Source organism: Moschus berezovskii, chromosome 4 (genome assembly GCF_049115385.1).
Source record: "Moschus berezovskii isolate FMDL1 chromosome 4, NW_MosBer_1.0, whole genome shotgun sequence".
Classification (NCBI taxonomy): Eukaryota; Metazoa; Chordata; class Mammalia; order Artiodactyla; family Moschidae; genus Moschus; species Moschus berezovskii.
Window position 1 is genome coordinate 17,412,275 of NC_142463.1, and position 15,497 is coordinate 17,427,771.

General features: G+C 53.2%; 1 protein-coding gene across 1 annotated transcript in view; it reads right to left on the reverse strand.

Annotated features, from left to right (window-relative positions):
• SLC2A1 (solute carrier family 2 member 1) overlaps positions 1 to 14,803 on the reverse strand; it is a 28,868-nt gene extending 14,065 nt beyond the window's left edge. The window contains exons 1-2 of the mRNA XM_055402314.2: positions 14,601 to 14,803; positions 2,527 to 2,622 (exon numbers count right to left, since the gene is read on the reverse strand). Coding sequence (XP_055258289.1) covers positions 2,527 to 2,622; positions 14,601 to 14,618 — 114 coding nt within the window. The 5' untranslated portion in view covers positions 14,619 to 14,803. The remainder of the gene's footprint in view (positions 1 to 2,526; positions 2,623 to 14,600) is intronic.
• Positions 14,804 to 15,497: the final 694 nt, after the last annotated feature.

The following is a 15,497-nucleotide window of genomic DNA, read 5'->3' on the forward strand; positions in this document are numbered from 1 at the left end:
CGCTGCTCTAGGGACCATGGACCCTCGTCCTCAGGCGTGTCCATTCTTTCTCTGGCTCAGGAGGGTCTTGTCTCCCAGCTTAGAGGCGCCAGCTCTCTTCCTCCTCCTTCCCAGGACTTTCTATCAGTGGGGGTGCTATCCAGGGATCACTTCTCTTTTTCACTCACAGTCTCCCCAGGAGATCCTTCTCTACCACTAGTTGGATACCAGTGACCATCTGTTGGCTTTCTTCCCCTGGCTACCCTCCGAAGAAACAGACCCCCATGTCCAAGTGTTTGTATGCTGTCACCAAACCTCAGTTCCTGCGTGTCCCACAGCACCTACCTTCTCTTTCTCCAGCCCCAACATCAGTCAAAACTAGAAGCCAGTTTTAAACCCCACTCTCTCATCCTCAGGCTGAACCAATGACCAGCTCCTGCCCATTCTTCCTACTCAGTGTTTGTTTTTCTAACCCTCTTACAACAGCTGCCTTCTCACTGTTTCCTCGTCTCTAGTCTCGCATTCTCAGACCCAGCCCACTGCACTAGACGCCTGAATCATTTCCCTAAAATGCAAATCTGACCCGCTCTGTCCTCTTCAATGGGACCCTATTGTCCTCGCCCAGAAGGCCATCCTCCCCAGCTCGGCCTCTGCGCTGGTGCCCATGTGCCCACTCTCACTGTGCCCTGCCCTGCCGGGGGCTGGGGATTCTGCATATGAAACTGCCCTCTGTGGTCTGCCTCTGACCTCGTCAGCCTCCCATCCTACTGCCTCCTCCCATTCTACCCTAGTGACACACAGACTTTCTCTCCTCTGGGCACTTTCTTCCTACCTTTGTGGACCCCTGCTTACTACAACCCTGTTCTGTTTCTGGAAAAGTCCTCTATCCTGCTCCCAGAGTCCTAGTTCTGTCATCCCATGTAACTCCCTGTGTGATCACAGTCAAGTGATCACTCCTGACATAGTGTGATCACTTAACCCAGTACTGCTCATTTCTGACTGTACACAAGAACCCAGCTGGGGAGCTTTAAAAATGTGATGCCCGGACAGCATCCCAGACCAATGAGATCAGACGGTGAGTGTCAGGGGACTCCGGTGTGCAGTCACGTGGAGAACTCAACCTCCATATTAAGATAGCACACACTTTGTATCTGAAAGGATTCCCAAAGGCAGCCGACTCCGGGGCACACACCTCGGCAGATCTGCTCAGAGCACTTAGCAAAAGCAGGCTTGGGACTGTTCCAAGCATGGGCCCGAGGTCGCCCACGGAAAAGCCCCATCACTTCCACTGCAGCTGAGCGTGACTCAGCAGGCCCGGACTTCCTGGTGACCTGCTCCCCAGCTTTGGGCGTGGCCCCCATCGCCACCCTCCGCCTCTTTGGAGGAGGCCCCACTCTGACTCCTGGTTGCCATCCCACTACCCCAAACAGGCCCGGATCCTCGGGAGCCAGCCACACTCACTTTCTGGCCTCACCCTTCTGGACCATGAACGTGTTCAGAGGACTTGTCCACTCTCATTTTGTCCTGCCCGGGGAAGGCATGGACTTTCAAACTGACAAGGTGGTTGGTCAGGAAGAGAGCCTGAGATTGTGTAAACAAGAGAGTTTGACTTCTGACTCCACATCCCCTGGCTATGTAACCTTGAGCCCGCTGGTCATCTCATCTGCCCTGAGCTGTGATTTTCAGGTCTATAAAGTGGAAATCACAGCCTGATGTTATGAATGTACACAGCATGCCTGGTATAGAGGAGGGACTTGTCACAGTTTCCTCTCCTGCCCCCTTCCTCTCCCCTCCTCCCTAAAGCAGTGGGCTGGCTAGGCAGGAGGCACTCACTGGGGTCCCTCCCTGTCCGGACACTCAGGTGAACAAATGAGAACAGATCTGGGGTGTGTTGTGGGGAGAAGGGAGGAAGCAGATATGTACCCCGCCCCTGGTTCCAAGGACAAGAAGCCATTTTTGCTTTGCTGGCTCTGGGGCCTGCAGGTAGATAGGCAGTTTCAGCCTAGAGTGGGCTCCCTTACAAGGGAATGTGCCATGCGTGGATGGCTGAGAGCACGGGTTCAGGGACCACCTGGCGAGGAGGTCACCGAGGCAGACTGGTGCTGCATCCTAGCTCCATCTCTTACTAGCTGGTGATGCTGGGCAGGCTCTGGCCATTCCCCACACCTGCAGGGTAGGAGTGGGCATGGCTACCTGCCTGCCTGCCTAACAGTGTGGTGTGAGCAGCAGGTGAGAGAATCACCCAGGCAGCCTCTGTAACCCAAGGGCCACGTGAACGCAGCACTACACGGAGCATGGCTCTGAGTTCCACAAATGTCCGTGCTGGGTGGGAGGCTGGTCAAGGTGATCTGTAAAGATCCCGTGACTCTGTGGGCCTTGATTCCAAGGCCAAAGCTATGAGTCTCTAACCCATTCAGGGTCAGAATATTCACTGGTGATGTCTCCAACATCCAAGAGGCAGGGTGAGCGTGTATGTGGGTGGGTTGTGGTGAGGGTGCACAGCAGAGCCCGCTGGTGTTGAGAAGCTAAGGACGGGACAGCACTCACCTTCTGGGGGGCGTTGATGACTCCAGTGTTGTAGCCAAACTGCAGGGAGCCGAGCACCGCCCCTCCCACAGCCAGCATGAGGCGGCCCGTCAGCTTCTACAGAGAAAAAAAACAAAAAACCCACACTGTTACAGGCATGTCGGGGCCCAGGTTACTAGAGGGCAGGGCTTGGCTGGCAGGTTCCCATTCAGATATCTTGCCTGACTCCTGGCACCATACCAGCCCTTTTCCCAAGAAACCTGGCCACTTCCTGACCTCAGGTGCCCAAACCAGCCCTGCCAACCTCTAGACACGGGGCTGGCCAGACTCATTCCTGAGGAGAGGGGAATTAGGGTCTTCTCCCTCTCTGTAGCCAGGGCCTGGCATTCACCTCATTGCCATGGTGAATCCTGGGGTTGAGGTGGCCCCAGATTCTGATTAAGAGGCCCAGGAACCAATGCAAGGGGGTGCCTAATGATGTGGGAAGAGCAGCATAGATGGGTGGGGGAAGTACCCTGGATTTGGGGCCAAGGATGCAGGCTTCTAATTCCAGCCCACTGACTTCCTTGCGCTGTGAATTCCACCAGGTAGATCCCCGTCCCTACTCCTCCAGGGCCCTGTTTTCTGCAAACCCTTGCCTCTAGTCACAGAGTGGATACCAAGGTGGAGACCAGTTCCAGCTCACCCAGGGGGTTGCAGAGAACCAGGCTGAAGCTCAGGACAACCATCCTGAAACCACGAGCTTCCCGGGTCGTTTGGACTCAGATGACATACCAGCCAGGAATGTGCTTTGCTAAAGTAACATGACACAAGGTGAGAGTGCTGGGTCAAGGTGTTTCCAATGGGCAAAGGGCTGGTGCAGAAAAAAGGAGGCGGTTTTATGTCTCCCGGAAGCCAAGGGCAGGAAGGCGGCAGGCAGGGAGGAGGCCAGCCGGCAGGAGGACCTGGGTGAGTGAGGTGCCTTGCTAGAGAAAGGGAGAGAATTTTTTTTCCCCCTTCTTCATTTGAAGAAGCCAGTTAAGGCAGGCTCTTAACTAACTGAAAGAACGGAGCCTGGGGGTGGGAGTGAGGGACGCCAAATTCACCAGGTGCATCACATACCAAACTTGGCACTGGAGGGGAGGGCTGGAGGCACAGATCCGGAGCCACACCTACGTGTGGAGGGGAGAGCCTCAGCTTGGCCACAGCCTTACTATGGGCCTCGGCCTCCCCTCCTCCCCGCCAGAACCCAGAAGCAGCCCTGACTTCAAGATCCTCACAGATATTACTGGGTTTAGGTGTTAATTACGACACGTTCCTGGTATGGTCTTTTCATTCTCTAGAAGCCATCAGATCAAAGATTGCAAAAGCCAAGGTTCTCACGTCAGAGGCTGAGAAAGAGGAAGGAGGTTTTGGCCAGCCAGAGTTCACAGCCCGTTTCTTGTTGGGGCGGCAGGGGATAAGCTGGGTCCTTCCTTCCCACGGTCCCTTTCTGACCAAACCCTGGTCATTCATCCTAGATGGTGGGACTTTCTTCCTGGCAGGCTGCACTCCTTTTCAATCCGGTCCCTCATGGCCCACCCTGCCCAGCATACCCTAGCACTCCCAGAGCCTCCTCTCAACTGTCTAGGGAGTCTTCAGACCCTGGACTGTCGGTTCCAAGTGGGTGGTGAGCACCCGACAGACCTCCTCTGGGAAGGGGCCTGGCCGAGCCCAATTCACAGGGTGACCACTGGGACTAAGTAAGAAGAAGATATCCCAAGGACAGGAGGGCTTGACAGTGGCTATTGAACCCCACACATGGGAGCTTTCTGCCTGTGAGTCACAGGCGTCAGCTTGGGGTTGGCCTTGAGGTTGGCCATCATCTGATACTAATGGTATTCAAGATATGTATTTTCCTGGTACACACAAGAATAAGAAGAAAACTAGCAATGCAAACCTATGATTTGAAGAAATGTGGCATGGCTATATAATAGGGTACCTAAAAAAGAAAGCTCTTTAGGTAGAGATTTGGCATATTCCTCTTGTTATAATTAAGTAAGAAGTAAGGCTTCAGAACAGTGTGTTGTATGCTACCTTTTGTGTGGAGGAAAAAAAGGCTGGGGTTGGGGAGAATATACATACCTATTTACTTAAAAGAATGTACAAGAAAGGCAGCAGTGTACCTTTTGTACATTTTGTCATTTTGTATCACATGAATGTATCACCTATTTGAAAATATTTTTTATAAGTCTTATGGTTTCGTATTATTTAGAACCCAGCAATTTAAACAAACGCTCCGGGAGTTGGTGATGGACAGGGAGGCCTGGCGTGCTGTGATTCATGGGGTTGCAGAGAGTCAGACACGACTGAGCGACTGAACTGAACTGAACTGAACTGAAAAATGATACAGACGATATGCGGATCTGGTAAAAAGCCCGCCCTTGCCTGAATGACACTGCAGGATGGGTTCTGTGGGGGATCAGTACTATGACTACAGGCCCTGTCTCAGCCTGGCTCTGATGTGCCAGGGGTCTCTGGGCCTCTGAAGTCAGTCTTGGGGGCCCCACTGAGCAGCTATGCCTTTGGGAGTGGGGGCTGCCACCTGTCAAGGTCAAACTCTGCTTTAGAAAAACTGCCCACCCAACCACGGGGTTATATGCACTCCACCCAGGCAGGCTGCTGCATCAGGACCTACTAAAAGGCTCAGTGATTCGTGCTCCCAGCCCTGTTCCTGACATCAAGGAAAAGCATTAGGTCCATTGGGAAGGGGAAAACTGGTGTGATCTGAGCTTCATCTGGGGTACTACGGGAGCCCTGCAGGGACAAACTTCTAATTTCACCTGGGATGATCAATCAAAGGTGAGTTCCTGGGAGGTGACACTGGAGTTGGGCAATGAAGGTCATGCAGGGAGTCTGCCAAGGGGAGAAGCAATGGCAAGACTGCATTCCAGGTAGACAGAACAGTATGTGCAGGGGGAAGATGGGGGGCCCAGAACAGTTGGATTCATGCTCAGTGTGGCTGGATGCTTGATGCAGGGGAGGAGCGTGGCCCTGCTCCTGGGTAGGCACACAGCACCCATCTCTGCCCCTGCTGCTCCCACCACACCCAGCGTGATCACTACTGGACTAGGAACCAGGAGACCCAGGCTGAAAGGCAGAGTGCTGTTTCCCTTCACCTTGAAATTGGTCTTTGTGGTGGCTTTGACTCTGGGTCTCAGTTTCCTCACATGGGAAATGGGGTAAGAGTGCCTTCCCTAAAGGCTTGCTGTCGAGCTTTGGGTCAATGTCCATCATGGAGCCGGCAGAGTTCACTTGACAAGTGTCTGCTGAATCAGGGAGGGATGGGAAGCCATCTGCCTCCACCTGCCCTGTGACTGGAACGGAAAGGCAGCAATGCAGTCCATTCATCCAGTGTGTGTTTATTTAGGTGCCAAGCTGATGGACTAGTTGATGAGAAGGGTTCCAAGTTCCACAGCTCATGGTTTTCTCATGGAAGCCTTTTATAGAGATGGAGGAGCAATGGAGAGCTCCGGGAATTGGGATGGACAGGGAGAATCTGAGAGCCCTGGCCACCTATGACCACCTCTGGAGATGGGGCTACCTTCTAGAACACCCCTTGCCACTCCAGACCTTTGCCCTTGCTGTGTCCTGTATAGTCTCCAGCTTCTGCTCCAAGCAGTTGGGCAATACCCAACTGCTGTTCCCCCACCACACTGGGAACTGAATGGGACCTAGAGTGCCCAGAGTAGGATGCAGCGCTGAATGTTTGTACAAAGGTAAGCGGTCACTTTTGAAATTAGTGTTTTGGGCAAAACTGGCTCTGTGAGTATCTATTCCCCCAGCACAGCATTCATCCTAACAGATTTCAACTTGGTCATGTAGCAAACTCCTGATGAGGACTGAAACATCAGCTCTGAGGGCTGGAAAAAGCCTAACAGTAACTCTCCAGCCTCCACCCCATCCCACAGGGAGGTAAAGCTCTCTGAGTTCAAACCCTGATTCTCTGAGGGGTGCCCCAGGCAAATGCCTGGGCTCAGGGCCCTGCACAGAGGCGGCTCTCATGCCCCCATCCCTCGCCACCCCCACCCCAATACTGGGGGTCCTAAGGCCCACTGAGAGCTCTCCTTCTCCCAGGAAGCCACCCATGAGGTTCTACCAGCTTTGGGACCTCTCCTCCCACACACAGAGATGCTGGGGGGCCCGGCCAGGTCACATAACTTGCCGAACATCATGCATGGCCTTTTGACCTGCGCCTGTGGGCCAGGCCTTTCCCTGGAACACGCTCCAGCCTGGGCTCTCCTGGTCAGTACTGGCAGAGGGAGGGCATGTGGCCACACCATTGAGGTGGGTCACTCCCTGTGGGAGGAGGGTATGCAGGGAGGGTCCTAGAGCCGGGATGAGCCACAGGTCGCTCGTATCCCTTCCTCCTCCCACAGCTCCCACATGGCCCTGGGCTGCACTGGAACAGGGAACAGGGACTGCCTGGCCCCCAGTTCCAAGGAGGGTGAGGCAGGGGCTTGTTGGCTCCATGACAGCTCCTTTATAATTTATTTTGTGTACATTTCTTTTCTAAGGTTTCATTTGAACAAAATTCTGGTCAATACAAAAAGAAGCCCAAGAAATTGCAGAATTGCTGTACTGTTCTCCCGTGATAGATGGGGAGCCTAAGGTGAGAAGGTAGGGGCCAGGATACTCAGCAAACAGAAGCCAGTCCTGGGACTTGAGTTCTTTGGATTCCTGGACATTTTACTCTTTGAACTCTTGCAGCCTTCCAGGTCTTTTCAAGAAGTGTGGTAACCCTGGGAAGCACGACCTTCAGGTGACCTGAGGCATTTATTTACTCCTCTCCAAGCCCTTTTCTTCAAACCCTCCAGGGATGTCAGGACTTCTGCGCGGCTGAGCCACCCCTGCACCCGGCGGTGGCTCTAGAGGCAAGAAGGTGCTCATCAACCTTTAAAGCAGAGAGTAGAGGAGGGAGCTGCCACTTTTATCAGCCCCGGCAGCACCAGCCAGGCCCCGGGCAGCATGCCAGGGCTGCTTCCACATCCTGATTTAACCACCACCACCAGGCTCTGGGGGAGAGATTGCTCTCGCTTCACGGAGGCGAGCACGGGCAGCTCAGAGAGGAAAAAGTGGATAACCAGGAGGCCTTCGGCTGCTGCGAAGCTTCATTTCGAGCGGTCTCTGCTGTCAAATCCTTCCCGCTCTTGTCCTCCCTCTGCTTCCGGGTATTGGCGCCCGAAAGGAAACAAGGTTTCTACCTGGTGCTTCCTTCCTATGTAGGTCACATTTCATCCCAGCAACTTTCTGTGCCTTGCCCCGCCTGAGCCAGGAGAGCCCAGACCCACACTCAGAAACCTCTTGGCCACTTGGGTTGATTTTGCTCTAAGCCCAGGTTAGTCAACTATGGCCCGTGGTCACGGTCAAATCCAACCTGCCAGCTAGGAATGGGTTTTACGTTTTTAAGTGGCTGGGGGTGGAGGAGCAGGGAGAGAAGACCAAAAGTTTGCGATACATGAAAATTATATTAAACTCAAATTTCAGGGGAGTTCTCTGGTGGTCCAGTGGTTAGGACTCAGCACTTTCACTGCTGTGCACCTGGGGTTCAATCCCTGGTTGGAGAACTAAGATTCTGCAAGCCACATGGCACAACAACAACAAAAAAAGGTTCAAATTTCAGTTACCATTAATAGCACTTGATTGTAACACAGCCATAGTTGTTTGGGAAGACTGTATTGTTTATGGCTCCCTTTGTGCTACAAAGCAGAAAATGTGGCCCACAGAGCTGACAATATTTACTTCCTATTTGGCCCATTACAGAAAAAATTTGCCAGTCTCTAAGCCCCAGGTGCTTTGAATGGCTGTGTGCAAACCCAACACATGATAGCTGCACAGGACTTTTCAAAGCCTTCCAGGCAAAACCAAATCATCTCTCAACAAGATGTTAAGTGCAAACAAATAACTGACTCCTTGAGCCAGCACCTGGGCATGTGGAGAAGCCAACACCCCAGAGAGGGACCTGTTCAGTGGGGAGGTGTGCCCCTATTTGACTATGAAAAGATTAATTTGATAAGACTATGGGAATACACAACCCCAACACTCTCAGCTGACAAGGTTAAGTCCCAGCTCCCCAACTTGTATCACCTTGAAAAAGTTCCTTCCCCTAAGATCTCCTGTTCTCCGTAAAAGAGGCTTCCTAAGAATAAGAAGTTATATTACTAAGGAAAGGCAGTACTTGAGTGCAGGTCCCCAACACTGTTCTGGTCAATGCAGATTCAGCAACAAACTAAACTGAATCCGTGCTTCATGGAACTTGATATTTTAGATGGCGGTTGGCAGAAGTGGGTGGAGTGGGAAGGTAGAACATAAATACCTAAAATATATCAGGTGGTGAGTGGTATGAAAAAAGAAAGTGATGGGGACAAGCACTTCATTCTTAATCAGGCAGGACATTTTGTAATGGAATATTATGCAGCCGTTGGAAAGAATAAAACACGCCTATATGTGATTGATATGAAAAGAGTGCCAGGGAAAAAAGAAAAAGTAGTAAACAATGTATAGAATGTACACTGTGTGTAAGGAAGGAGGAGATAATCACTTTGTATCATGGCAAGTGCTTAAATGTGCAGAGAAAAACACCATAGGTATCGGTGGGTGAACAGGATGGAATGCAAAGGTCTACACAGAACTCTGTAGAAAGTGTGATCCAATTACACTAAATTCCATTTATAGGCACATACATACACATGCACAGAAAGAGGTCTGTGAGGGGTAAATACCCAATGATTACAACTGGGAGAAGATGTTCACTCTTACTTTGCACGCTTCTCTATACTTGGCTCCATTACTTCTGTAACTTAAAAAAAACCTTGCAACCTGACCTACAGAGGTAGGTGTTATTTCTGTTGTTTAGTTGCCAAGGTGTGTCCGACTCTTTGACAACTGTAGCCCACCTGGCTCCTCTGTCCACGGGATTTCCCAGGCAAGAATACGGCAGTGGGTTGCCATATCCTTCTCCAGGGGATCTTCCTGACCCAGGGACTGAATCCATGAGTCCTATATTGGCAGGCAGATTCTTTACCACTGAGCCAGTTACAGTTGGGGAAAAAAGCTCCAGCAGGAGGTATGGCTGGCCTGGGGTGAAATGGTAGAGCTGTTTCCAGTGGAGCCCTTTCCTCTTCACTCCCCAGTGAGCTCTGGACTAGGTGATTTGGGCAGATGTCCTGTCCAGAGAGGCCCCAGTAGCCAAAGATTCTCTAAGCTGGGGTCTGGCAAGAGTTCTCTCCCGTTCCAGGGTGCCGAGGCCCTGGGGAAGCAAAAGCCAGCAAAGTGTTGGTGCTGAAGTCTTAGAAAGGGTCAACTGTCCTCAGTCTACCAGAGTTCAAGGTCTGGGAGCCCTACTCAGTTACTGCAAAACCCCAATGTTTATGCATTATTTACTGACTCCCTGGCCTGGAGGTTGGACAGTAGAGCCTTAGGCTCCACTCCACCCCTCCCATGGATGAGGCAGGTAACAGTTGGAGGTTTGTTGTGGTGGCCAGGCCTAGACACAGCCCCTCTGAGCCCAGAAGTCCAACCAGGAGGCTTCTCAGCGTCCACTATCCTGGGGACGCTGAGTGACTTTGTTACCTCTCTGCCCAGGAGTGAGGTGGGGGAAGGGTGAGGTTGCAGGTCCCAAGCCAATGCTGCACAGTTCTCCTTTGTCCTAGGCCTCCCCAGCTCTGCCAGCTAGGGTGGGGTGGGTTGGGGGTTGGGGGAGAACTGGATGACTGTATCCTTGGAGCTAGAGCAGAGCTCTAGGCCCTGACATCCTGTGATCAGGAGGCGCTGGGTAAAGCTGAGCTCCTTGAAGTCACAAGCTGATTATGGGGGGATTTGGGGTTGACCCAGCTCCAGGCCAGTTAGGGTTGGTCCTGAAACGGCTCAGCATGGGACAAGGATCATCATAGAGATGTTTACAATGTCTGCACACCCAAACTGGATGTGCAAAGGGTCCTTCCATTTAAAATAGCTACCACCCTGGTTTAGGGCACTGGACCAGTCTCACCACAAGCACCACAGGGAGTGAACCTCCATTTTATGGAGAAGAAAACCAAGGCTGAGGAGAGTCAAATCCCCAAGGTCACAGTTTTGTGAGGCTGTCTTGTTTCCATTCACAGAAGGCTTTCAGTTGTCAAATCATATCTAACCCAACTATTAGACTGTACCCAGAAAGAGCCTGGAAAGTCCTGGAGTCTGAGAATTCCTGCTCATTTGGGGTGAACCGAGGGTGACACAGAAAAGAGGGGTGTAGAAGAGGAAGTATTTAAAAAAAAATAGTGAAGAACATCTCAAATTTTTGGACAGCCGTATCTTGGTTAAGCTTCTTTCCTTCTCTGGCCTCAGTTTCCATCTGTCAAACGGAGGGTTGGGCCATGCACTGGAAGGTCCCTGCTGGGGACTTTCCTTTGTCTTCTTGGGCCATCCCAGAAAGGCTGGCAGTGTGTTTTGTGGTGGGAGGCTAGTTTATGGCCTTGGAAAAGTCATTTCCCATTGAACCGTGATGTCATCATGACTTGGTATCACCCTCTCAGGGAAGGCAGGGCAGACCCATCAGTGGACCCATCTCGGGGCCTGGCACTCTCACCCATGTTCTGCTCTGCAAACCAGCTTCCTGACAAACCCCAAGTGGAGAAGAACTGGCCAGTTGGAATTTTAAGTATTTGCCTGACTAAGTGATACAGCCCTGGTATGCTGGGGCTCCCCAAAGGCTCCCACTGCCAGAATGCCAGACTTCTGGACAGAGGCTGCAACTTAGGTAACCCCAGGTCACCTAGGGCCCAGGTAAGTGCAATGCATCATGGGAGTCCAGAGAAGCAAGGGATATTTATGGAGCATCCATGGGGACAGACAGACACATTTATTTCTGAGTTCTTGCAGACACTCTAATGATGAAAATGACATCATTGTGCGGACATGGTAACTGAGCTAAAGCTGGAATTCAAAACCACAAATGCAGGACTTCAAAAGCCTATGCTCTTTGTACCTCTGAGGGGTTGAGGAACCCCGCAGATTTCTCATTTCTCCTTTGTATGGAGGGTGGGGTCAGCAGAGGTCCTGGGGTGTGATTAGGGTGCCAGGAAGGACTAGTTGAGGGGTCTTCACAAAGGGCTGGGCGAGACATCTGGGGGCAGGACTCACCCTTGTCTGCTGCCCAGTAGGGAGTGTGAGCAAACGCCTGGCTGGAACAAGACAGTCTTCACCTTGTCTCCTCCCTACTTTTCACTCAGGTAAACATCACAGTGAGCCACAGAGAAGCACCATAAAGTGCAGGGAAGTCAAATGAGTTAGTTCCCAGTTCTAAGGAGATGAGGAGGAACATAGCAAAGCGAACGTCACAATCAGACACCCCTGGTTTTAAGACCTTGGGCAAGTGATATAACCTCTCCAGGCCTCAGTTTAACCTCCTGCACAAAAGGATTGGGAGTGCTGATCGAGTCAGCAGATCCAAAGGGAAGGGCTTTTTTCTAGAATGTATACAGGATGGTCTGTAGAAGGTTTAGAAAAAAAAAAAAAGAATTTTTTTTTTACTATAGCTGCTATCTGTATTTGCCTTTTGAAATTTCTACTTTATGTACTCATATAGTCAATTATTATAACAGTGCACGTATATGAATTTATGTGTGCATGCTCAGTCGCGTCTGACTCTGTGACCCCACGGTCTATAGCCCGCCAAGCTCCTCTGTCCATGGGATTTCCTAGGCAAGAATAAATGCAGACAAACCACTGGGAAGGAGGCATTCCAAAATTATTTATTGATGGAGCAGGTAATCAAGAGTTTGGAGGGTACTGCATGAAAAACACCCACCTGCTACAGTATTTAGAACTGGCTGGCACATGGGCAATCCTGGAAGTCAGGCAAACTCTCTCCCCTCCATTCAAAATTCAAGACAGGCTCATGGTGAAAAGGGACAGTGTAGACTGAAAGCCCTTTCTGATTACTGCTACTGCTGCTGCTAAGTCACTTCAGTCGTGTCCGACTCTGTGTGACCCCATAGACGGAAGCCCACCAGGCTCCCCCGTCCCTGGGATTCTCCAGGCAAGAACACTGGAGTGGGTTGCCATTTCCTTCTCCAATGTGTGAAAGTGAAGTCGCTCAGTTGTGTCCGACCGTTAGCGACCCCACGGACTGCAGCCTACCAGGCTCCTCCATCCATGGGATTCTCCAGGCAAGAGTACTGGAGTGGCTTGCCATTGCCTTTCTGATTAGCCGGGGTTCAAATCCAGTTCAGCCAGTTACTAGATGTTTGACTTCAGGAAAGTTACTTCTCTTCTCTGAGCTCCCTTCCTGAACCATATGGAGGGTCAGTGATACTGAAAAGCATTTGAGCCCAGAGCCTAGTAAACTATTAAGCAGCAGTTGAATTTCTCCTCCACTTTTTTCTCCACTCAGAATATTCACTTATCCACTCAATAGATAAACACCCAGGTCCTGCATCATATGCTGAACAGACATTTCTTTCCCTTGAAGGAGTGAAAAAGTTATCCTTCTCTTACAGACAGTGAAACTGAAGCCCAGAGAGGTTAAGTGACCTGCTAGAGCCCTGCGCTAACACAGCAAGCAAGTATTTAAACTTTGCAGTGGTAAGTTCTTCAGTTCAGTTCAGTTCAGTCGCTCAGTCGTGTCCGACTCTCTGCGACCCCATGAATCACAGCATGCCAGGCCTCCCTATCCATTACTAACTCCCGGAGTTCACTCAAACCCATTAGCTTCTCACTTTATTTGTATTTTGTTATACCCCAGCATAACGGCTCACCTATGACTGTCGGGAAATGTGTTCTGGGCTCAGGGTCTCCCTTCAGGCCAGGGAGGGCTGGTGAAGCAAGTTGTCTGGATTCCTCAGGCACAAAGGAGACTTTTCCCGCTGAGGGTATAGCCTGGCCACACTGTCACGCACCTCTCTGCCCAGTAAAAACCTTGCTCAGTTCCACCGGACACCTCCACCGCCCATAGGAAGGGTACTGCGCAATTCAGTGCTAACCCATACCAGGTGAAAAAACGTACACCCTGGCGCCTTCCCTGCCGAGTTTCAAAGAAAAAAAGTGACTTGAAATAGTCTATAGAAGGCGGAAGGAGGGAGGAAAGAAATAAGGCCCTACACAAAAGGTGGGGCCCAGTAAATGCTTGTTGGAAAGGAGTCGTTCTGGGAAAGTCACAAAGATCCTCTGTAGGGCAAGTCCAACAGGGGGAAGAAAAGGGATCGTATCGAGGTAGTTTGCTCCCGCTGGAAGAGTCCTCATCTATTCAGAGTCCCGTGTCCCGCAGCTCCCTGGCGCGAGCTCCTTCCACTCCACTCAAGCCCGGGGCCCCTTCCCGAACCCCTGTCCCCCGCTGCCCCGGGATCGCGGCGGCGGCCCCCGGGGTACACTCTCCGCGCGGCCCTCATCAGCCCCGCCTGAACAGGGAAACGGGCCACCTCGGAGCACATCACCCACTTGGCTAAAGCTCTGGGGCCTGCCCTCCGGGAAAGAAGGGCCTCGTACGCGGGCTTTTCGCCTCAACCCTGCAGCCAGATATCCTGGGGTTGAAGCCCGGGCCTTAACAGACTGCCCTCCGCCTCGGAGCCCCAGAGGGCTGGCGCGGGGACCGCGCGGGGCGGCGGAAAACGCCCAACACCAGGCCGCGCGCCCAGTGTGGCGCCCGGGAAATGAGAGCAGCGGTTCCCGGCCGGCCGAGCGGGGGCGGGTCCCTCCTCCTCCGCGCTCAAGGGCCGGGGCCCGGCCGGGGGCTCGGCCGGCTCAGCCAATGGGTGCCGCGCTCAGACCCCTCCCCCGCCCCGGGAGGAGCCGGCGCGGGGCCGCAGCCGGGGAGGATCGTGAGCGACGTGCCGCGCCCGGGCCCTGGGTCCCCGGGCCCCGTCGGGCCGCGTGGACCGCGCGGCTCCCCGGAAGGAAGCCAATTACTCAGTGCGGGCGCCACCTACGCACGCGGCGCCCTCGCGCCCGCCAGGTCCCGAGCCCATCCCTGTCACCTTTCCCCGGCACGGCAGTGCGCTGCGCTGCCGGCCGGGGGAGAGGCCCAGGCCGGCGGAGCGATCAGTGGGGGTCCGCGCCTTTGTTCCCGGCAGGGAGGGCCCGCGGGCGCGCGGACTCACCTTGCTGGTGGGCTCCATGGCCGCGCTGCGCCGGAGGCTTTCGCGGCACCGGGTGCGCGGGCGGGCTGCGCTCTGTGGATCCCGCTTCGGCTTCGGTCTCGAGACTCCGTCTGCGACTCGCTTGGCCTCCCTCTGCCTAGCAAGCTAGTTGCCGAGACCTACGGCCCACGGTCTGAGTTCTCGCTTTGGTTACCTTTGAGCACTCCGACTGTCGCCTTTATAGGACCCCAGCCATTGGCTGGCGAAGTGGGGGGCGGGGCGGAGGGGGAGGGCAGCGCCTGGGGGCGGGGCCTGGGGCGCGTCCGGGGCGGGGCTCGGCGAGGAGGGGGCCCGGTCGCGGTCCGGGCGAGGGAGGGGGCTGGGGGGCACGGAGGGCGCCCGGTGGGTGCCTTGTCCTGGCTGCGGATCTCCGCTTCTCCCCGAGTCCTGAGAATTCTCGGGCTGTGTGGCTCTCTGCAAGTGTGCGCACCTCTCTGGGCTTCAGCGGCCAGTAGCAAAATGGAGGAGCTCGCACCGGCTGTGAGACAAAACTCGGAGCCGCACACGGTCGCGCGTGAGAGTGAGGACTGGAGTCCTCAGCCCGACAAGGGATAACTTCGGGAAACGAGCTGTAATGATTGTACCCCACTTGGCTAAGGCTCTGGGGCCTGCCCTACGCGGAAAGAAGGGCCTCATAGGTTTGTTATGAAGATTAAGTGAGTTAATATTTGAAAAGTGTTTAGAGCAGCCTCTGTTATGTGGTAAGTGGTATTTAAGTATTTGTTAGACTACGGGTGGTCTCGCTCCGTGATTTTCTCCCCTCACCTCTCCAACCCCACATTCCTGTCTGTAAACCAAGCCTGGCTTTAGCACAGGCTGGGCCCTCTGCCTGAAAATCTATGCCCACCTCTTAGGACT